This window comes from Malurus melanocephalus, unplaced genomic scaffold (genome assembly GCF_030028575.1).
Source record: "Malurus melanocephalus ecotype Western Australia unplaced genomic scaffold, MMel_1.1 scaffold_211, whole genome shotgun sequence".
NCBI classification, from domain to species: Eukaryota; Metazoa; Chordata; class Aves; order Passeriformes; family Maluridae; genus Malurus; species Malurus melanocephalus.
This window is the reverse complement of record NW_026623443.1, coordinates 385583-410790: the sequence shown is the minus strand read 5'-3', so window position 1 is coordinate 410790 and position 25208 is coordinate 385583. Positions and strand designations below refer to the sequence as shown.

Below are 25208 nucleotides of genomic sequence, written 5' to 3'. Positions count from 1 at the left end.
TGCAGATACAGCAAAATACTGGAAAAACTTTTGTTTACAAAACTTGACCCCAAAATGCTAACTGAAGTAAGGTGCCAAAATAAAACATACCCAACTTCACCCTGTTAACAATTTTTCTGTTACCTACTCATTGCATATTTGAAAAGTTTATTCACACTGCATATTTATCAGTGTGCTTCTTCTCTCAGATGAGTACTCAAAGCATTAGGGATTCCTTTTTTCCTTCTTCCAAGAAGCCACTGACTTCTAAGTTCCATGAAGACAAGCAATCTAAAATTTATATAGTGCAAACTGCAATTTTGTTCTATGTCAAAAGGAAGGCATTTTACAATAGAACACTGAATCCTCTGAGCTGATCAAATTATTATCTTGTTATTTTTGCCTAAGGAGCTGAGAGAAATATGTGAATTTCAGGTGTCTAATTTAACATCTAATTGAAATCTTTTTGAGWCCTCTCTGGGAATAGAATCCTGCTCTATTAGAAAAGTGCCAGTTTGCTTAAGATTGCTTCTGTGATTTACTCTGTGAAGAAAAAATCACTTTCATTTACAGTTCCTGCATGTCCAAATTAAAGGAGGGAAAGAATGCAATATTTCTATTAATAACTGCAGTATTTTGCTACAGATGTTTTTACAAAGTAATATTGTAAATAAAATACCTTAAAGTTGACATTTTCAGAAATCTATTAATAATTTGCAACTCAGTTCTTTTATTAATCTGTRTGGAGTTACACTTAGCTGAACAGCTTGTCTCTGTCCTTCTAAAACTTGTATTTCTGTGTAATTATGATACTCTATGATTCACTTGTTCAAATTATGTAAAGCATGCACATACACTCACCAATTATTTCATTCCATGCTCAAGGGAAATATTACTAGTTCACTAACAATAAATAAAAAAAATGTGGGATGAAGGCATATATGCTATGATCTCATAGAAGCTTAATATATACTGTGCATATATTCTTGGGAGAAAAAGAAGTTTAGGGCACTGGACTGGAAGTCAATAAACCTGACCAATTTTCCACTTCTGCTTCATCATTCTGGACAAGTCATTCAATCTCTGTGTCTTTACTGGCCTCTGAGAAGATATAACTCTTCCATCTTCTTTCATTTAGTCAATCCTGTCTAAGTTCTTCTGTGTTCTTGTTGCATTTATGCACAGCACGTAGCAGAAACAAACCTCAGCTGAGGCCTATCAGTAGAACTTTAAACCAAAGGAACTCGATGGAAGTTGTATTTTAGGTGAYACATGCTGCCATGCCACAGATTAAGATAAAATGACAGACACGCTAAATACTTTTTTTGAATGCTCAAACTACAGACAAATAAAGGAGAACAGAAGGGTAGAAATCTTCTTTCCTAATCCCAGCCATTCAAAAATTAGGTTTCTAGACTRAGGCTGGCAATTAGCCAAAAATGGCCCAGCCAGAGCCTATGGATGGAGATATACTACATTTTACAACAAATGCCCACTACAAGTGGGATGAATCACTTTCTGGAGTGGCTTCTCTTCCTCTTGGAAGACTAAATTAAACTACATTTAAAGCAGAAGTTAGGTGAGATAAATCCCACTTTGAATCCATGTTTATAGTGAATGGATGGAAATGATGCCTCAGCTGCACTCGTGTATGCAGAGAGRGAAATAAGAACAAATAAAGATGTGAGGAAGCAGGCATTAAGACACAAAATTACAATGATATCTTTTATGAAAGAATATACTAAGTAGAAATACAGGTGAAAATAAATTTCTGGATACAGGAGGGAAATGTTCTATAATAATGTACTTCAAACATACAATGAATGCTGGTTCAATTTGCAGTGGCCTGTGGCAGGTCATGTCACACTGTCGATACTGAAATCCTGGAATATGTTTATGTCTAAAGTGAGGAAAGAAAGATGAAGCAGAACCGGTGAACAACACAAATAATTTGCTGTGTCACTCACTAAGCCACTTCGTAACACCTTTTGACAGAAAAACATTTTCAGGGTGACAAGTTGTTCTTTAACAATTATCCAAATTATAAACTGGGTCTTAGCAGAGCTGCTTTTTTCAAACTTCCCTAGCAATATGTTGAGTGATACACAATTTACCCTCACAAGTGCCTCACAAGTGCTTCCATAGCATAGACATTTCTCATCCTGCTATTTTTCATACAGAATGGCCTTCCATTTTCTAAGAAAACCAATTAGGCAGACACATTCTGTTGCCCTTCCCTAACAGATTTGTTTTGATGGACAGAGAACAGTCTCATTTTAAAGCAGAGATGTCTCCAGGGAAAATCTTTTTCTAAACTAGTCTTGCCATAAGCAATGCAAGACTTAATTTTCCAAGCAATGACAATTTGAAGCACTGAGGGATTTTAAAATGGACCTGTTCAGTCTTGACAGTTCTAAAAATCAGGCCACAGTTATATTATCTAAATGAAGGCAAAAATATGTTTATAATTTAGGGGGAAGACTGCCTTCATTTTAAGTAGCCTGGCACAAACCAAATGGTTGTGAAAATTGTCTTTCTTCTTGAAAAATGCAGCAACTCATAGCCAATGTAATAATACTCAGTTTCTTTCATAACCCAACTTTCTCTCAAATGGAAATGAATTTTGCATGCAGTCAGATCTTTATCTATTTTTCATGAACTATAGTTTAAAGAATCATATGCAGTCCTTTATGAACACTGCAGGCTGCTACAACCCTCCTTCTTCTTTGGTTTTATACAGAAGTTATGAAATGAGAAGGCTATAAAACCTCATTCTAGTTTTTTGAGTTTTATTTTGTGTCCAATGGCTATATCTAAAGGCAAAAACCCTGAATTATGTCAATCCTTCGGGAAAAGAGTGAGTATTTTTATTCACAGAATGGTGGGTATTAAAGCTTGAAAGGTCATTTTAGAACATCTACTTTTTCCCAAAGCAGACTTGCTCCTTCTAGTAAAGTTTATTACAAKGAACTAAACACAATTGAGCCCAGGAAAGGAGGCACCATATGCAGTGCTATAACACCAAACCTTCATTGGTCACGCGTCATTTATAAACTTGATTTAAGCCTCATGGGAACATCGATAAGCATATGAAACTGCCAAAACTGGCCCACTTTAGCTGGAAGCTATCTTCAGCTTCTATTGCAATGATCAGGCAGGGGAAAAGAGCAGTGAAGAATTCTCTGCMATAGAAACATCCCCAAAAGTTAATGCTCACGATGACTATTTGGATAGGAAGCTTAATGGCTTAAAATAAGCCTGTGAGCAATCCACACCTTCTGTTGCAGTTTGAAAAGAACTGAAATTCTGAAGGAAGACAGCAATTCTAAATTAGAGCTTGCATTGACTGTGTCTGATTAAAAGGCTCAGAGTCCATAAAGCAAACCTCTCCACCAGGCCTTGACAGTGCAGTTTCTCAGCAGCATCTTGCTACTACTCAGTTCCAAGGGACCAGATCTTTATTCTGACCACACTATAATCTAAAAGCCCTTTTTTCTTTTAAGTGTAMTGTTAAAGGGATCATTCACTACCTCCCTGCTACAGAAAATGGCTCCCATATTAAGCAAATGTGTATGCCATAAGATCGTAAGATCACTGGAAAATTAAATGGTCCATCATTCTACCTAAGAAAGGATTGTTAAAAGGCTGAAAAGTGCAAGAGCATACTTGAATATTCTGTGAGTTACACATATTAAATATTAAAAAGCCCACATACCATTTGAAGTATTGCAGTACACATTTTGAAAATGTTGGATTATATAGTAGCAGTGTGTAAGATAAAATAGAGTGTTTATTTCAATTCTTAACRTATTTAAGAATTCATTATTCATTTAAAAATTTATAATGTGGCTTGTTAACTCACAGCAGTTCTACATACTCCATCTATATCCCTCTGTTCTTGCAGAAAKAACATTAGAAGTCAATAGGAAAAAAAATACCCCAAACCCCCAAAGTTTGAATGAATGCATCTGATCTCATACCTCTTGTGCTTTGCCATCTGATGGCTGGGGAACTGACAAGGTTCTGAATTTCGGCTGAGTAGGCTTATCCAAGAAGGGTGTACAGMAAGTCACTGTCTCTTCCACTTCTCCTGGGAGAACTAATGACCCTGCTGAATGAAAGAGTCAACATTAACCTTCCACTTGATGYACATATTAGCAAAATCCTGTTAAAATCCTGAAGTGCTCAGACATGGGCAGTAGCCTGTTAGCCAAATGTGATGTACTTATTGTTGCATAAGCTATCATTAAAACACATCCATGGAGTCCTGATTTAACTAGATAGTAACACTGTATTAAGGAAAAATCAAACTGGGCTGAACACAGACAAGCAGCTCTTCTTTTTTAAGAGTGCTGAATTAAAATTTGGATGTAGATGCTCTTAAACTCAGAGAGCACCTGGAATTACATTCCTTTCTTTCTGAACATAGATGGAAAGCGCTCAGCAGAGATGTCTGCAGTAGAAGTTATGAAATACCTTGTCTGACACTGATGAGCTGAGCAGGCTCATTCATTTATCTTTTGCTAGAGCTTCACCACCTGTACATTGGGCATAAAGAATCATTGCAAAGCATCTTAATATGACTGAAAACATCAAGTAAAAATACCTGGTGGAAGTACTAATATTCCCCATTACAGTGCCAGATGACTCTCTTTTGTAAGGGTATTTCATAGACGTTTGTTTCTCCCTRAGCTTTCCAAAAAGAGGTACTCGGGAGGACTTCCCCATATCTGCGATGGAGTGACATGTAACCATTCCATACGGGCAGGATTTGTTCCACAGTTCACAAATGCACAGATTTTCTGAATCACTTTTCCTTTATGAACTTGAGCAAAACATTCATACCAGGACCAGTAGGTTTGCATTCTGTGACAGATCAGAAGGATATGCCTTAGGTTTAGATATATCTTCTAACATGAATCAATCTCAGCTCTGCTACAGCACAGATGTGTCCATCTTGTCTCAGTAATGTTTTTATGAAAGAACTTAAGGGGACCATATGTCTTGCAATTTAGTCAAAGGATTATGTAAATCGACCTACTATTTTTTCAGCTGATACACAAGTTTCTTTACAGTTTTATACTACATTTACATTTCTCTTGTAATCTCAGAATAAATTTTCAAAGCATTGCTTAAATGTTAGTTAATGGAAGCAACAAGAGAGTGCATAGATCCAGGGYGAAAAGGATGAAGTGGCTATTTATCTCTACCTGCATGATTTTACCACAGTAAAGGAGTCATGGACCTCTCATTCTCCTGTGAATCTACATTTGAAAATAAAGATTTCCTAGCTTGGTCTTTGTAAAAAATCCATGACCAAATTCTTAATTTAGTTTTCTTCTGGGAATAGTGTACTAGTTACAAGCCAGCAGGGTTTCGAATTGCAAAGTAGAATGTTCTTTTAAAAAGAGTTGAATTACCTCCCTTGGGCACTTTACTTCTGGAGTTTTGTTGCTTGGTTCATGACTCATAACATATAAGAGGGGCTGTTTTCAMCCTCATTCTCTTGGTTGCTTAAGTCCATCTCCAGCCATCTGGAGATGGTTGATTTTGCATCAGTTACAGGAGAGAGCTTTCTGAAAAGGACAGCACAGGTATCTAGGCTATGTCTTCACATGCTCTCCAGCTGTTTTTTTTCATAATTTGGGTCAAAAGCATTTGTAGGATAGGAGGAAGATGTGAATGCTCTTTTAAAGACAACAGCATCTTTCACCATTATTTCAAACTTGCAACCTGAACCTATACCCTTACCAAAGTAAGGAATGTCTGGACATCAAGAGGTTTTTATCACCTACTGGTACAAACACTGATTATTTCTGTACTAAGAGCTTCTCCCCCTCAACAGACCAATCTGSAGAGAGAAGATGTGGAGGAAGCACTGTTATGCAACAGCCTGGCAATGGTCCAGAAACATAACTCTTAAGAATTAGGACAACAGAAGGAAATTTATTTTTGCTTTTAGCAAGAAGTGCTTGTCATACTCAGAATGTCAATTCCACTTTTTAAGGCTTGTTAGTAATGCAAACAATGTTTCAAATTCCCTTCAATCACCCCATAAGAATGTAATCAACCTTTGTTTGCCAGTAGACATGCCAGAAATGAGCTTTGTCTCTCTGTATCCTGGCTGTGTGACAACATATGAAAGTCTAATTGGTAAAYGCTGCTTTCCCTGATAATGTTTAATAAAGAAACCCCTTCAGAGAGCAAAATTAGAGAGTTTTGACAGTCYTCCTTCTCAGTGGGAGCACCCAAAGGAACTCCAGGCTATTGTAAGTTCTAGCCAGTACCTCACAGCTTGTTTAGGCTGCTGCTACAGCACTACTGGATGATGATCCTAATTAAGCTGCTAATTATGTTCTCTGTGGAGGTGATTAATTAGCAACAGGAAAGCCTTGGATACTGCCAACGGCACCATATATAGAGATAACTGAAYAGGCAGCGATACCAAAAAAACTGAGAAGACATTTTGAAATGCAACCCTCATACCATGAAGAATCAACTCCCTGGATGATATGGCTGATGATTATACTCAARTCCTGCATACTTTAATGACAGCAATTTGAAAACTGAACAATTCTCTTTAGTCCCTCACTACCACATCCCAGAAAGTGATTACAAAATCTGTCAACACAGCTGAGTTGGAGTTTTTTGCATATTGTGTACCATTGACATCAATTATGAGTATAGAAGAAAGTCTTCTGGCACAAGTCTGCTTTTAACTTTTAAGAGCAAAGAAGTTCAAAGTTTTGTCTGTAACTTTACTGTAGCCAAACGATGCCCAGCTATATATACACTGACAGCTATATATACACTGACACAGGTTTTCCCACTTTCAGACACTACATTTTACAAAAATGCTGTTGATGGGGAGCTGAGAAGAGAGTGATAACGAAAAAGCTTAAAAGCTAAATTTTGCAGTCTCCTCTAATTCTCATGCTTCAGGCTGTTAGTCCCAAAGAGCTGCCTAGTGTGAAATCATCTCAAGGCATGTTAAATGGATTGCAAAGACTGGAGAAGAAAAACAAGAAAGGGATTCACCAGCTGGGGGGAGCCCCATACTTTAAAAAATCCACCTCATTTAAGTGTGAATCCTCTTCCTTAACCTGATTTTTCTGGATGTAAGCACAGGTTCAAAATATAAATGGGAAGGCACAGATTATGAAAAGTAACAAATGTTGATATAATTTGCCTGAAGAATTATTTAAATAATCAGCAGTTATGCTTGGCCTCAGCTTCAAAGTAACTGAGTCAATTGGGTTCTCCTCAGYCTCTGCGGGGTTACAGACAACTGGAACCTTGAAAAGACAAGTTTGCAGTACCTCAGTGCTCCGAACTGGATTAGGGTGAGAYTGTTATATCCTTGCCTATGCAGCCTCTCCCACACATTCAGTTAGTCCTGTTTTAATTTTCCCTTGTATTTAAACAATAGCACACTCAAGATCTCCAGACATTCTTTTTACATATTTTAGACTTTATTGAAATATTACGTATTATTATACYGCTATCCCTCAAGCCTGCAGCAAGAAATTTGTAACCAGCCCTGGAAAGGAATTCTGTTGCCAAAACACAGGCACTAGGCAAGCCCCATCTATCCCTGGAGAAAACCTGATCATCTCTATTGTTGCCTTAAGCTACTTACAGTTAGAGATTAAATTCAGGGAGAAAGAGTGATTAGGCTGTACACCACAGCTATGCTGTCTCTACACGATGCATTAAAGCTATGGTTTAGGGCAGCAATTTTACTCTGCCAATCATGGTTTACTGTGCCAAAGTCTTACAATGGAAAGCATTGCTCTTGTTTCAAGCTTTCAGCCCAGTGCTGTCAAACAAAAACAGCCACAATGAATTTGCATACTGGCCAAATCTGTAGGTTGCTTTTCTAACTTGTAAGAAGCAGTCACATTTATTAATACATTAAAAGACATTGAACTTTGCAAGATAAATTGGAAAATAAAAACAAGAAAAAAAAAAGAAAAAAACCCCACAAATAAAACAGCAACAAAAAAAAACCAACAAAACAACAAAAACAAATGAACAAAACAAAATAAAAACCAAACCAAACCAAACAAACAAAAACACTAGAATGGCTCTTCCAGGACATCTGCCAAACAGCACTGGTTAGATGGGATTTTTTAACACCTATTTTCTATCATGCTTTTCATACTGTCAGCTTTGAGCCAGGTGCCCTTAAGTGTGGATATTGTATTAATGTACAGGTGCTAAGTCAGCTAACTGATCTGCCCTTTAAAGGTAAGTGAAGCACAGAGATACTGAACTGCTGCCAATAACAAGGAGAGATAAAGGCTTGTTGCAATTATACCAGCAAGGTATGATATTTTTTGCTGGGTAAAGTAAGCTATGATATTTTTCAGCTTGTTTTAACAATATGAAGTCTTATATCAATCACTGGTTCTGACAAAAGGTTGCAGCATTTAAAAAGGTCAACAACAGAATGTCTTTCTAATTCATGCCAAAAGTTGCCTCAATTAGAACTAACTGGACTTCTTCAGGATTAATCCTTTATTAAGGTATTCACTAGTGATATTATTCCAGATTACTTTATCATTACAAACAATAGAAGTGACATAATTCTATATTTTAAATTGTATTGTGTTGCTATGGTTTCTACAGGACTAAGGTTTTATCTCTCTTATGATGAAGCCATAAAGGGGACTTAGACATGTAAGACAACTATCAAACAGTGCTAATTTCTGCAATTAGGAGCCAAGGGGAAATTTTTTAGCCTGACTCAACAACTATCTTCACCACAGAARCCCTGAGAAAGACCCAGGCTGTGGGTTTCCCAGATCTAAATCTGGATGTTGTTCACTTTTCTTACTGCACTTAGAAGGAACAATTACTTTCTGGCTAGGCTGTGTTTCAGTGTTATAAAATACAACCTAAAAGCTTAATTTTATTAGCAAGCATTGTTGATACAGCCTTATTCGGCACTGAGGCGAGTCTGCCTCAAATCAAGTGTGTTTTACCAGGGCTTTCCCCATGTATGYGATTAACATTTACTCTTGGACACACACAAACACACAGAAATTACCTGAACRCTGGAGAGAGGCAAGGCCTGTCACAGTGCTAAATGCAGCCAGTTATCCTCAAGTTTAAGCAGAGCTCTTTTCCCTCTCTGTTTTACTTGATATTTTAGCATTGTGTTTAATTGTCATCAACCAACTTGTGGCCTGTTTGGAACTAGAGATATCTAACAATACGTTCATGAGCTAGATATAGGCATTTCTCATTTCACTGTGATACAAGTGAAATGTGGGATTATGCTTCCATCAGTAAGCTCCAGGGGTTTTTTAATAGATATTACCGGAATTTAAGACATAAATATAGAACAATGCCCTACAAAGGAAAAAATGGGCACATATGAACACTGCAATCAAAATAAATCTATGATATCTGTACCTGATCTGAGACTGCTCTTTTACTACCTCTTTTCTGAAATTGCCTAGGCTGGAGAAAGAATATTTACTGTAAACCTGACTTTTSTTGGTTTATTGTTTTCTTGCGAGATACTGGAAGTCTCTAAGCCCCGGACTTCACCGGAATTTGGGATATACAGAAAGGAAAGACTAATCAAATCTTTACTGTTAGAGTAGAGACACCAATCAAGTGGCAATAACTAAGAAACAAATCATCAAAGCTTCTGTCTGTGACCTCAAGCTATGTGGCTTGATTTCCTTGTACAGTCACAGGTACAGATGAGGAAAATGAATTTAAATGAATTTAAATGATAAAAGGTCGTCAATTCTGGTTGCTATAAAGACCACACAATGACCTATGACAGACAAATAACTATAGACATTAGTATTCCATTTACTTTTTGGAAGGGGGAGAGTTAAAATTATTATAGATGGACAGAACAGTTCAACATAACTCAAAATGCTCATAATAGGAATTCTTAAAGAAGTTCACAGTGAATTTAAAATTACTCTCATCTACTTTAAGCCCAAGATAAAATTGTTTTAATAGATAGGGACAGCATTTTCATTAAATATTTCCACTTTACAGAACTGTCTCTTAGCACCCATGTTACTTGGTGAAAAAACTTTTGTATCAAGTAATCAAAGAAATCAATGTAATTTCAATACAGAATAGAAATGTAGAAAAAGGGAGAGATGTTGTTAACAAGAAGTGCTCTGCACTTCTAGAAAAGCTTGAAGGAAAATAACTGGTCACCAGGACACAATACAGTAAATATTCCTTTTAATTTATTATTTCACTACTTCTTAGAGTGAGAAAATTAGTACTTCATTTGGGGGAATTGGGGCAATGTGGGGGATTTTCTAGCAATACAAGAACAGAGGAAGATCATCTCTGATAGRGGAGAAACAGCTCTGTAATCAATGTTCACACACTTGCACTCAAAGACAAAAAATGACGGTGAATATGAAAGGGGGAAACGTACCAGTGCATGTCTCTTCATCTGTGTCTACATCTTCCAASTTTAAGTACTTGTCCATCTGCCATAAAAACCCAAATTGGAAAACTGATTAGACTATATAAATTCCATTCCTTATAGTACTATCTAGAACAAAGCAAAAATGCACTAAATGGTCTGCTTCATCTTCTTCATTTTCCTCTGCATTTTTCCAAGAAAGCATTTTTAAAGATTTTTCTTTAAAATGTGTAACCCAAAGGAAATACTTCTAGGTACAGGCAAAGAATTACTGCCAAAATTGCTGCACATCTACTTAAGTGATGGGAAGGAAGCTCAAGCTGTACAATAACTTTTTCAGGAACTTAGTGTGAAGATGGAGAAGTAAAATATTTTCATAGGAAAATGATACATGATAAACTACTGTGCAATTCTGCAAGCTCATTTCATTATGGCATGAAGACAGAACATGCTGTACGCAAACTAGAGCTTGATTCTTCTGTTTTTACACTAATGATTAATTGATTAGGAAGTTAAAAAACTAGGAATTATTACATTTCTAGTATTTCATCTGGGGCTTTGATCTACTGTTTTCTTAGACTAATGTCCCTTGAACAATCTAAACTACGTAAAATGCACCCAAAGACATTTCTCATTTCAGGTATCACTCTGAATAGATGCACAGGGTGAGAGTGAAAGGTTTCTCCCAGCCTATCTGCAAATAGTGTTACCATGGAAGATTTACATGCCCTGGGTTGTCTTCTGTGTTTCCATGAAGCAATTAAAGAAGCTTAGATAATTTTTTTCCAACCTGGTTTGAAAACATCAAGACTTACGTAACATTTACACTTAAAAGTACATGCTAACTAACATTAGAAAAAATTTTGGACTGCTCTCATTCTTCTTCCCCAAAGATGGGAAACATCATCACAGAAATACCTCAACAAATTGCAAGTAATTTGTAGTTAATACAGCAAAAATCAGTCATGTTCTGCTCATAATCCCAACTTTGAAGAAAATCAAAAGAAAAMCCCACCTTCACTCTTTCAGACAAGCTGGGATTATTTCCATCAGAGACACCAGCTGTCCAGCTCTCACTCATCACTGTCTGTAAACAGACGGGCAGAAATACTTAAATGCATGAAACAGAATCAAAATCACAATCAAAGCTCCTACTKATTTATACATACAGTTCACAGAATCACAGAATGGGTAAGGTTGGAAGKRACCAYTGCAAGTCACCTTGTCCACTCTCCCTGCTCAAGCAGGGTCTCCTAGAACACATTACTCAGGATTGTGTTCAAACAGCTTCATATACACTGTATATAAAAACTTWTAAGAAGTGAATGGAATGTTCCTGAAAATAGAACAGATGCAGGGAATTCTCTGAAAACCTACACAGGACCAGACKGAATCAATTGGAACAACACCACAAGTAATCATAGCATGCCTTAAAAGCAGCATTTAGAACAGCGGCACTGTTTTCAATAACAGTTTTTTTCCCTCTTTCCTTTCTCAGGGCAGGCTTAAAGGTTACAGAGTTCAACTTAGTGCATTATGACCTCTTCCTGCCACTACACTAGAGTTTTTCTGATGCATTCTACTATTACTCTATTTGTTTCTTAAACTGATAATGTGACAAAAATGTGCCATGTCTGAAGCTTTTTCTTCTTTAGAAACAAAGACATACATAAAGAATTATGGATGTTCCAATTACATCAAGGATAATGGAAGTTGTATATTGCTTTATGTGGCAGAAAGACAATTCAATGTGGCTAAAGAGACACCAAGACAAATTACACCAATGAGAAAACAAAGCTTTTTATGAAAAAATGCCAAAATATTATTGTCATTATTATTACACAAACAACTGACAGAATGTAATTGTTTTTAAAGCCTTGCTTGATTCTACCTCAAAGACATGTCCTAGTAGGAAGGAAAATGGAGCTCGTGCTTTGAGGCCTGGCAGGCCTATCATTTGAAGGCACTGCAGTGTGTAACTGTGTATTTCACAAAAGTACCTGCTACTTCTTTTTAATGAAAGTTTARTGAAGGGAAATTTTGAGTACAGACTAGATCATAACTTAATTATTTGTTATTCAGGCAGGAAGGCGTAAGTTCTTAACAAGTTGACTCAGATTTCCATCTCACTCCCTCAAGATGATGTCTGTTGTTTTTTGTACCTGCATATGAAATTCCTAATCTCCTGTGTTTCAGAAGATCAAAAATGCCCCTGACCTGCCTACTGCTTRCTTCAGGCAGTAACCTACCTTCTGCAATACAAAGCTCTGTACTTCCTAAAATCTACAAAAAATAAAATAAATTTGTCCATGTTGGTATCCATACACTCAGGATATTTTTTTTCTTTTTGCCAACCTCTACCACTAACTGCAGTCTCCAGTGAAAGCATTACACAGCTCATTGCAGGGTGCCTTATTTGTYAGTCAGATTATGGCAGCTCTTCAGCAGGGCAAATGCCACTGCCAAACATGATCCCTGCAGGTGCCTCTCTAAGCAYTTAACACTTAGGTAGCATTTTAAATATTTGCCTCAAATAGGATAAATACCACTAGCCTTTAACATTTGGACAATGTATCTGTCCATATTTTCATCTGTTTGAATGTGGTGCTTGTCCACATGGACAAATGTTAACGCATTACCTCATTCTCATTTGGCTTCTGTGGTGGAAATGACATCCACATTTCATTCCTTCTTTTGGGTGAGCCATCCTGTTTGTTTCTGTTTGGTAATTCAGAAGTAGGAAACGTTTTACTTAAGGAGTCCACTTCACTTTCCTGAATTTTCTTCTCCTCTTTCTCTGCAAGGAGAATCACACCAGATCAGATAACGTAATGCACTATCCAAGACATTTAACAACTCCTTAGACAGCAAGAGCAAGGTTAGGAAAACTGCAGGTGCTTCTGACTATCCTACCAGCCAGATCCATGGGGCACAAAGCAGAATTAGGACACAGCCAGATGACCATCAGCTCAAATCTGAATAGTACAGTGTGGATTTAGAAGCTGATAATAGGCAACTATGTGCATGCAAGTATGGATTTTCAAACCTATGCTGAATAGTTGGGATTTCTTCGTTCAACCTAGCAAAAAATACAGTAATCAAGGCCAAAATAAAAAAACATTAATTTTTACTTAAATARCTCCATTATCAAATATGGAGCAGCTATAGGACAATCAATTAAAATGAACTGCACACCACATGTTCTTAATGAAAAATAAATGCTCATTTAATGAAGCTTTTTGGTGTTTGTAAAATTTACTTTGCAACAATAAGAAACACCGCACTGCATTTCTAAAACATAATTATGTATTATAAGCATTTAAGTAATTCTTGTGGAGAGTTTTAATGATGCCTTTGGGGTTACTACATTGAGCCATACAGCAAAGAATTATTAATCCCCTGGGACAGCTCTGTGCTTGCAGTTACTACGACACACATAAAGGGCTGGTAGTGTGGGTATAACCTGAGGTCCCCACTTACAAGCATCAGGGTTCATAGAAAGCAAACCACACCACACCAGAGAAATCTAGCAAACAGGTTTTAAGGCTCAGATGACAGATGGATCCTYTGAATAATTTCTAAATCCCAGGTCTCTGTAACATCTTGCTTCTCCCTGCTYTTTTAACAAGTACTTTCCTAGAACAGTATTTGGATACAGCAGTACGTATCAGTCATAATTTTTTCCAACATACTTTTTAAGCCATGGAAATGAAGCGGTATTAGACATGAAACCATCTTTTAAGTTCCTGATTGGTAAAATGGTCACCCACTATTTGCGGGTAATTTTATTGTGACCCTACTTTACAGGAAGAASTAGATGGTCAGCTCAAAAAAATGTTATCTTTTTTTACTGTAGTAATAAAACAGGGTGAGTGTCCTGTTTTATACTAAGAATGGGCAAGTTTTATCTTAAAGASAGAATATTGATGTATTTTGGGGTAAATGGGTATTGGCAAATTATGCAGCCAAACATCTGCAGACCTATGGTGTACAACAGGGCCTGAGGACATCCTCCCTGTGCACATCATGAGCATTCATGTAAGAGAAGTCATAAAACTATTCTGGAAACCATACACTTTTCTTAGCCAGACCAACTGAGAGACAATAGAAATCATCACTGGAATGACCAGAAGCACAATTCATGCAGCCAACAGAGTCTGAATAAACATGATATTCCCGCACTGGCCCATGCTTATCTTGTATACCACTGTGATCATTCCTCTGGGATATAAATCAGATCATCCTTCTCAAAAATATAGGTTCTGAATTCTCCAAAGAAAACAGTATCACTTTTAGCATCAAAAGACCTACGACACATAGTTGGGCAGTTATAATTAGTTGGTACATATGAGCTGACAAACTTGCGTTATTAGGTTATATATTTTCTGGACACCTGAGCTATTGTCACTGCTTAAAAGCTAGACAGATTAAATAAGATAGTAAGAAAGCAAGTGCTTTCAGAGTATTTATGTGCCATTTACCAACCCCAGACTACAGCTTAGAAGCACTATCCCTTTTCCTAAGAGATCAGTCATAAACCTTTGACAGAAACATTTTTCTAGCTAAGACCATTGCAGAGTTATTGGGTTAGAGAATATTAAACATTACATTTGATGAAAACGTTCACCACTTCAATGTGATACCAGATTCATGACTGCATGCAAAGAAAAATTTTGAAGAAAAATGTCTAAGCAACCCAAAGCAATTATTTAAGGCAATTCTGTGGATAGAACATCAACTATGCAACCATGTGCATAATGAGGCCATGCCATATAAATTAAAGGGGGATAGCTGATTTTAACATTATGTTGTCAGCCTTGAGCACAGTCCCTCAGGACCAGCCAACTTCAGCTCAAAGTAACTAYTAACACCTATAGTCTCCCAATGCATGCATCATRTAATTGKCTCYCTTGAAGCAGTAASTGTAATGAACTTAAAAAAYATTATTAAAAAACAACACACATAARTTGTTTTAAAGTTAAAGGAACTACAATCTGCCGAYAAGTATCACAGCTGTAATTCTTTGACAGTGTTCTGAATTTCAACCATTTCTCTCCTTACTTTTGAAAGAGAAAGAGAAGGGAAAGATCACATTCAAGCCAGCAACAGGATCACTCTGCACTTTCCCTGACTAAGTGATAATTGACTCATTATTCACAGTCACAGCTCTCAACCTGCCAAGATCCTGTTGTAGAACACCGGCCTTCACAATATGTGATAAAAATCCAAAATGAGGGATACAAACACAACAAMATGGAGCAGAGGAAGAAAGCTGAAATGATGGAAGGATTCACRTATTTATTCTGCAGACAGATTTTGTCTCACTTTTTAGTCTTTTCACTGTCAGTATCTTAAAAATGAAATAACATGCCAACTTAGGTCGCTAGAAAAGTACATCTGAGTCTCTCAAGAGTAGTATCCATCATAATTTTGTGTCACTAAGAATATGGTGCAGACTTCAGAAACATGTTTCAATCAGAAAGTATATCCAACTTGATAAATTTTTTTCTCTCCTGCTATCTATCCTCTATATTGCCTAAAATTCTCTTTGTCTTCCAATCTGGAAGGGAATTTTTTGAGAATRTCTAGCGATCAGCCACATATTTCAAAGAATAATGGAGTTGCTTATCACAAAACCAGAGAAGAGAGCTACCTGTATTATCAGGAAAAACTTACTGTCAGTGAAATCTCTTAGATGACATAATAACCCCAAAAGAAAGATAAAATTCTCATGGTTTGAAGCATTTCAAAGACACACCACACACAGCAATCAATAACACACCATAGAAAACCTGGCCTGGGATAATACACTGGACAAAACAATTCAAATTACCAGATACTTCCCACCTTTTTTCAACTGAATAAATTAGTTTCAAAAATAAAAACTGAGAATAAGAAACAGGCCCCTTTTACTATAAAAGAACAACAAGAAGAAAAAAAACATATAGCAAACCTACTATTTTAAGTTCCAATTCACTTTTTTGTCCTCATAGCCTGGACACAGGGCCAGCAGAAGGCCTGTGAATACCTTAAATATCTTCCAAGTTATGCTTTGATGGAAAACCTAGAATTCAAATATTACAGTGACTTTCTGCAGGACTCCTGAACAAAAAAACAATTTTACTCASMGTACCGTAACAACTGTTTYGAACAGAGGTTGCAAGTAGAAATGYCATGTTCATTCACTTTCTCCCTTCTTCAAMTACATCATCAGCAAACATTTTAAAACAAGAAAAWAGCCTGTCACTGAAATGTTTCCATAAAATACCACTTTGACGTATTCACAAGGTAGTAACATACTCTAGAACTACCTGCATTTACCTACTTGCAACTCTGCAAACCACTGCACAGTGCTGAGTCCATTTACCATCAATGACAAGCTGTCAGAGGAAAACAAGAAATTTCAAGGCTGAAAATCTGCTGAGAAGCCTTCTATTAATTTTTGGTAACTCAATCACAGCAGATCCCACATTTTCTGCAGTAATCCAACCAACCTGATTAAAGGAAAAAYAATCAGCACAAAATAGGAACTTTTTTTTTCCCTTTCAGAAAAGGTCAAGTTTTACTATAATCAGTTTTACTATAATTGTACGTTGTCCTGCTAGGAACAGAACACAGTATTTTAAAGTTACTTAGCCTAAAAAGAGCCATTCTGGTTTATGTTCACCASATACGTTTCCATGTATTCATATGTATAGATCACTGTAAATCAATGCAGTTTGCCCAACTTTCAAACACAAAAAGTCCAATTATCCCAYAGACTATGCACGTGGAGGATTTCAGTTTTAGAGTCCTATATTGCCTGTCCAAAGTTAGAGCAATTCAGAAGTATTTCAGGCACCTAAACTTTGTCATGTAGTTCCATTTTAAGAGTCTCCACACTCAGCACCTGAATTGTCTATCCCATAACTATCTGAATTCCTGTAAGTCTCACTGCAATCTTACTCCATCAAAATCCTCACTTATTTCCATGGCAGCGAACTCAGAGTAACACTGAGCAAGCAGAACTCCTCTACAACAGAGAAAATAACTTGCCTAAAATACTTACCTCAGTGTCCAAATTAATATTTGTGACACAAAAAATCAGCTGGTGCAGCCTTCTCTCCTAATGTCTTTGATCTTATCCTGATTAAAGGACAAATAATCAGCAAAAAGCATTGTTTAACCTTTTTTTCCCCTTTCAGAAAAGGTCAGTATAACTATAATCAGTAATATAGCTTGATTTTTTTATCAGTTACACCCATTTCTTAACGAAATTTCACTAAATCGTGTCCTCAACTAGATAAGCACATGTTCCATGGAATGGGACAAGTAATTTCAGTGGGACTATTTCTGACCTAAAAGGGTTAAATTCTTAAGTCTCAATTGTTACTTTTGACTGCCATTTTTGGATTCTTACTGTAGCATGTTTAAAAATAAGGCAGGAAAGGACTTTTTTTTGTGTGCTCCCTCAGGAGAAAGATGAATGACTGCTACTCTCAAGTACATTTCAGCCACTCTCACACACCTGCTCTAGCTTAATGTACAGCAATACTTCTCTAAAACTGAGCTCTTAATTTTCAAAAGTTTAACTGCTTTTTACTGAATTAGTATCTCTCCCTTTCTACTTAATGAAACCTATTTGTTCTAGTTTTATGTAGCATTTACCTGTATCAATATCGATATCTCTGTTGTGCTTTTGATAACTCAGTGTTAGAAAAGGGGCAATATTTCTTGTTTATTCCTCATTCACCCCATCTGATCATTTAAAAATACATATGATTCTTTCACAGCTCAGCAGTGTTGCTGCTGGATACCTTTCCATTTGAATACCGATGCTGTTTATTAAATAACAAGGCAAATGTGCACTACATCATTTCAGTAGCTTGTAAAAGCAAAATCCTGTTTCTTTCAAAAGATGTAAAAGAACTTCAGATTTATGAGTTTGGATTRTACTGAACCATACTTTGAATCTTAAGAAAAACAGGATGCATTTGAGTTTATCTCTTAAAATACTTTATTTTTTTACAGTCAAAGAAATAATAAATATCCTTAAAGTTCTCCTCAGCACAAGGAAATTATGTTAAATACATATGTTGGGAGCATTTTAAAAGAACGTGTCATGTACTAATAAATCAGGGCAGAATCAATTATGAAAACTTTCTGTGTACCTGCATCCTGAATAATTCAGCACTAATAGGCAAATAGATAAGTGCTGTAAGAAACATGCAAATGGTATATAATTAAAAACATCTGAAAGCCCTACACAAAGTACTCCTTTCTTAACAAGTAACATAAAAAGATGACAGCAGGTGGGAACATAATACAATGTCAAAAAGCCCAAGAGTTTTGAAAATGCTTGAATTTGGACATAATAATCAAAACATTAATGCATCCTTAAAAGGCCTGTATTTTTTAAGACAAATACCTACTTTTTTGAAATGAGACATTTCTATTTCATTTTATACTGAACACTGAAAAGCAYACAATTCTACAAAGAATTCAGCACTAAAATGGAAGTGAGGTCACTCGACTTCTGTTTCTGATTGTCCTGTTGAGTCACTTACACACAGCTCGTGTCATTTCCACATGTGGAAAGAGGGCTTCCTCACCTCACTGAAATACTGCAGTACATGAAACTAAGCCAACARCTGCATTTAGYGCACTTCRATGTCTTTTTAGACAAGGTGATGAGGTACAGCAAAAATTCACTCTGTGCTACTGCTTTTTGTAGTACTAAAATTCAATCACTGCCAATATGCCACTATAGGATAGAACATGTATCAAAGTATGAAAAGCAAAATTACTGAATATTTCCCTAAGCTCTAGAAAAATCTAAGTTATGCAAGAGAATGAAAATACTTTTTTAAAAATCTGAAATAATCTTTAGAAATTGTTTAGTTATAAAGGCATCACAGAAAAGAACAAATAATTGCTGTCAGAGAAGCACCATTGTTCAAGGGGTGTCCAAGTTTCCAGAAGTCTGAGTGCCTCTGTTTTTACCTGGTGCTGCCAGTGAGCTACTGTGCAAATGCACAGGAGTAATTTTCCTTCTTTAGGCCTGTTTTTTCTGTCTATAAAATGGAGAAGTATCTCACAAAGCAAATACCAGGACAACAAATAACCATAAAACAGATCAGTTATTATTATTTCAAAAATAATCTATTAAGTTTGCATCTCTATGTCTGGGATTTTTTTCCACATTTAGGGGCTCTGTCTGATATTTGATTGTATACCACATTGAATAAAGGCTACAGAGAGATAGCTRCTGAATTTATGATCAATAGAAAATTGCAAATTTTGTCTCCCAACCAATTCTATCAAATGATCCAGCACAACACATCAATAAAAAGCCCTGAATTGACGCTGTTTCCTTATTTCATGCCCTGTTTAAGTTCCCTGGGGATGACRGATTAATTTAATTAGTTTTATTGAACTGTCTAGTTGCTTTTATTGGCAAATCTACTCATAGGCTGAAATTTCTCTTGGGGTTAGCATTGTCCTACTGGTCCATTTTTAAAATAAAAGTGCATTTACTGTCACTTCTTATACAGTTCTCTGCTAYACTTTCTGCTGTGAAGACTCACGTTTGTAAAGTGCCTCCACTGACACTTACACAGGAAGTTTAAAGCTGTTGTTTTTCCTAAATGTGGTTATTGAAAAAAGGAAGCAGACAGCTACAGCCAAATGGACTGTGAACTGAAAACACTGCCCAGCTTTCACTGGGGAATTAAGTTAATCTGATCACAACACAGAAKATGGCTCTTGCCTGCCACCTGTAAGCACACAAGTGATCAGTCACTTCCAAACTTCCTCCACYTGACAGTTTGCTCAGCACAGAAGCATCAAAACAACAACACCAAGGCTATGAAGATGGGTCTAATCAAGGTCCCTGGACTTCAACGCACTGCCAGGCAGTGGGAGGTGTATGAAATAGAGCCAAATTACCAGCAGGAATGAATTCATCTAATTCTAGCCTAGACCAATAAAAAAAAATACAAATCTTAACTTGGATTTGGATAACAATTTTATTCATGGCAGCATCTTCCTATGCAGCTGCCATGAATAATGATCCAGAATGATCCAGAATCCCTTATTTTTAGAAGTGGRAGAGGAGTAATTTAAAATCTAGATGAAAAAATTGAAGCTTGAACTATTTGGAGGAGTTTGTTTCTGTATATTTTGTACAAGGTCAAATGAGATATTTTATATTCCAGTGAATTTCCCATTCTCCCTCTGAATTAAAAAAAAAATGAGCAGATGCTACCCTCTAATTTTGAGCATCATAGCACCAGATTTCAAACACTCTACCCAGGATTTGAAAGAGACTTTTGTCCTCTGTGGCAATTTTTTCAAAAGGGGGGTTGGTTGCATTTTTGCATTTCCACGAGATTTTGTCCAAGGTTTTTCTAGGAAGTGTGGAGTTCTGAACGTACCACTCATTGACCACATCTACAGAATCTGTATCATTCACTCCTTTGTAAATTCAGCTCTTCTGAGGCTTCATCAACTGCAAAGCTCTAAAGCAAGTATGAAAAATTTCATCTTTCTGGACTCTTGCTCTAATTGCTACATTACATTCTCATGAGTTCACCAGCCCCTTCATCTATATATATTCATCTTATTATTATCCTCATGACAAAAACACACTTTGGATGCTCTAAATAGGAAAACCAAGAGACTTAACTAGAATCTTAACCYAGCCCTCAAATGTCTATCCATTAGAGAATCAATAAAAAAGGTTTTAAAAATTTTGTACTTATGAAGTACTCCCATAATTTAAAAATATTATTTATTCAAGATATATACATCATGTTCTGTTGGAGCAGTATGTTTTAAATGCTGAGGTCGGAGTTTTAAAAATATATTTATGYATGTTTATCCATTTTCCATCAGATCTGTAGACATGATGTAAAAGTCTTTCTGCAAAATTTACCTGTCAATTAGTCTATGMACCCTTATTTTCTCACTGCACCAAGAACATTTTAAAAAGCAGAACCACTGGGATTTTTAGGAATACTAGAATCCAAAAGATTAAAATCCCAYATCAAAGATGCAATTTTATGGTCCAGCTAAATTATAACTTATCTCTGTACTAGTTAAACTGAACACACACCTGACATCAATTACAAAGAATTTAGAAGAACTTATTTTGACTCTAGATCTTGCTTGAACTAAGAGAATAACTTTTCAAATAGCACAAAGAATAGAAGTATTCAAAGTTAATATCACATATTCAGATACAATAAAAAGGCAACATTCTAAAATGTGATTTTCTTGATTAGGATATTAGCAATTCTTAAAAAATCAAATTGAAGTCAGGAATGTAAAAATCCATTAATATTATTTCCCATATTTATAAGAATGAAACTGTACTCTCAGCAGAAGATCCTAATGTGTTCACAGGACACCACTCCAGGCTATTTATAGTCTCAAATAGTTTTTTTTAGCTAGGCCAGAACAGTCAAGGACACTTGGGTCTTTCTACTCAAGCTRCAATCTTTACAGCTTTACTGTGTGTAAACTTAACATATGAAGAAAAATTAAAAAATCATTAGGGCATCAGATTCTTATGAGATGCCATCAAGAATAACAGAGAAACTTAAGGTGAAAGTATCCTTGCAATGCCAACTACACACCTAGTATGCTCAAGTGAAAATCACCTTCTATAAACATCTTAGTCTGTGAAATCAATGGGATCCAATTAATTCTGTGTGTTTTCTGTTTCCAATATTATGACAGATAGAAATCTATCAGAATGACAATGTATGTCTTAGGCTTTAAGTAGAATTTTTGCAGGTCATTAGTTTAAAATGCAAACCAGCATCTTGRGTACTTCTAACGGAAAACAAAAGTRGGAAGAAAACAAGTTGAGCTGTTCAGTTCATCCCACCATAGGAACCTGCATTTTTAAGTATTTGATTTAGGTAAAGCTCTACCTTTTATATGATTTTAGTAGCAACTGCTACAGTGACAGTGAAAGTGACTGAAATACGCGCTGAGGCTTTTTGCAAGTAGCATCATGATATGCAGCATGGTTCTACGATAGGAGCTATCCCCAGTGTATCAATCATACATAAGACCAGAAACAGATTTTCAATCCTCTTATCCCCCAGTGTCTCCTTTCTCTTCTATATTTTATAGGGAGGAGAGACAGAAAGTTACCACAAGATTTCTGTGGCAGCAGCTTCAACTCCCTCACTGCTTTTCTGCTCAATGCTTATGACTGACACTTAGTTCTGTCTGAAGGACAAGGACAGGACAGACTTCTAAGTGCCAGTAAATGGAGCATGCCACATTCTGTAGTTTAAAAATACAGTGCTTCTGCAATAATATGAGGACATCACTTTTAGTGCAAAGCAGTGGTAAAGAGAATTGTGAGTAATGTGTAGCTTGAACTTGTTATGGCACCTGATTAAACGTGCCTAAAAAAATGAGCCTGAGCTACAGAATTGGAATTCTGTAATTCAGCAATGCTCACATCAAGGTTAAGCTCCACTTTTTATGTCACATGCAGAACGTAAGATCTTTTCAGCCTAATCATCTAATCTGATGTCCTGCTGTACCTTCMTCCAAGTTACCTGCTAGCTTGGCACAGGATGGGTCAGGTTGGAAGGGATCACAGTGGGTCACCTGGTCCTACCTCCCTGCTCAAACAGGGTCATCCCAGAGCATGTGGCACAGGAATGTGTTCAGAGAATCTTGCATATCTTGAGTATCTCCAGTGATGGAGACTCTACACCCTCTCTGGTGTAGACTGGGCAATCTGCACAGTCAAGTTCTTCCTCATGTTCAGGTGGAACTTCTGTGCATCAAAATCAGTCTTTGTCCATTGCTTCTTGTCCTATTGCTTGGCACGCCCAAGRAGAGCCTGGTTCCATCCTCTGACACCCTCCTGTCACACACTTACAGACATTGATAAGGTCCCCTCTCATTCATCTCTTCTTAAGGCTGAACAGGCTGAACTGTCTCAGGCTTTCCTCATATGAGAAATGTTCCAGTTCCTTAATAATCTCTACAGCTGTCTGCTGGACCTGCTTTAAGAGCTCCAAGTCTCCCTTGTCCTGAGGAGCCCAGATCTGGACACAGCCCTGCAGATGTGCCTCACCAAGGCTGAGCAGAGGGAAAGGATCACCTCCTCTGGCAATTCTCTTCCTAATGCACCCCAGGAAACCACTGGCCTTCTTGTCCACTGCTGGTCACGGACAGCTTGTTGTCCACCAGGACCCCCAGATCCTTCTCCACAAAGCTGCTTCCCAGCAGATCAGCCTGTCCTGCTGTGTGGGGTTATTCCTCCCCAATTGCAGGGCCCTGCATTTGCCTTTGTTGAATTTCAGAAGGTCCCTCTCTGCCCATCTCTCCAGCCTGTCAAGGCCCTTCTGAAGGGCTGCACAGCCCTCTGGGCTGTTGGCCACTGCTCCCAGCTTTGTGTCAGCAGGGAACTTGCTGAGGAGGCATCTGCCCCTGCCTGCAACTCACTGATGAATTAGTTAAACAAGGCTGARCACAGTATTGAACCCTGGGGGACACCACCTGTGACAGGGCTCCAACCAGACCCTGTGCTGCTGATCACAACACTTGAATCTGTCACTCAGCCAACTGTTAATCCACCTCATTGTCCACTCATCCAGCCCACACTTCCTGAGTTTGCCTATGAGGATGCCATGAAAAACAGTGTTGAAAGCCTCGCTGAAATCCATTTAGACAATATCCACATCCCTGCAGGTAGCTGTCTCTGTAGAAGGCAACCACATTATAGAATGCACACACATAGGCACAGCACAGCAGGCTAGTGTTAGTAAACTTGTGAGAGTACCCACACTGCACACACCTAATCTCAGGCCATCTCACACTATTAAACACTTTCCTTAGGCTCTTCTTGTATGGAAATGTCTCATGCAAGACTATACTAGATGCACTTAGGAAACATCTACCCTTCTGAACAGAGCATGTTCCCCCACCTCCCTGAAGCAAGCATAAATGGCTAACTACCTGTAGAGATCTAGCAGCCTGGGAACCAATCTGTAGAAGGTTGTCTTTAGGGTTCCCACTGCTGAGTGGAGAAACAGGATTGGCTAAACTCACAAAGCAGGTGAGTAGCAGAAATACACTAAATACTATTGCTTCTCTTTTTACCTTCCCTCCCGCCTGTGGTATCTAAGGGGAGATTTGGGAAGTTACATACCTTTCAAGAGATATGTGAATGTATTTAGAAACTCTTCATATGACTGCTCATGGCTATTAACAAACTGATCAAGGATGCTGTCCTTTAACAGTTGTTCTCCCATGATCATCCACACCTGGAGAGTTGAATAGGTGTATCTACTTTAGTAGGCTGCTTCTGCAATAGAAATTAAAAAGCAATATATACATGTGCAGGCAGAAAACAAATCAACAGAAGAGTCCCTAGTTCACACATGTGAGCACTAGAACGCAAAATTTTTCTTCTCCCCTTGTGAGGTTCTGATCTTGTCAGTGGAACTTTACTCAACATTTCTCCCAAAATTCATGTGGCCATAGAAATTTTTAGTATAAAGGGAGAAATTGCGATCATTTATCTTGAAATTTATGACTTTGGGTAGTATGGGCCACAGAAATATCAGCTTCTCTTAGTGCTGCTCATTCCTTTAAGTTGTTCAGTCTTTCAACTACAGCCTTTTTTGAAGGAACCACTGCGACACCACTCGTCAGCATGTWGTGTTTGACAACCAGGACACACCTGTACATTCAAAACTTGGACTGACTCCATCATCTCCAGGTGCACTGCTCAGTGTACCATCAAAGCCACTCACCCAGATTTTGGACCACATGTTAAATCACAATGACACGTGTGTCT

General features: G+C 37.3%; 1 protein-coding gene across 4 annotated transcripts in view; it reads right to left on the bottom strand.

Moving 5' to 3' along the window:
- IFTAP (intraflagellar transport associated protein) overlaps positions 1-25208 on the bottom strand; it is a 40256-nt gene that overhangs the window by 4149 nt on the left and 10899 nt on the right. For 2 of the 4 annotated variants that reach the window (XM_057373965.1, XM_057373966.1), the window contains 5 exons: positions 24558-24713; positions 13033-13190; positions 11409-11480; positions 10403-10457; positions 3960-4090 (listed from right to left, as the gene is read on the bottom strand). In XM_057373965.1, the coding sequence (XP_057229948.1) occupies positions 3960-4090; positions 10403-10457; positions 11409-11480; positions 13033-13190; positions 24558-24666 (525 nt within the window). In that variant the 5' untranslated portion in view covers positions 24667-24713. The remainder of the gene's footprint in view (positions 1-3959; positions 4091-10402; positions 10458-11408; positions 11481-13032; positions 13191-24557; positions 24714-25208) is intronic. The other 2 variants (XM_057373964.1, XM_057373967.1) reach the window with 2 other exon arrangements.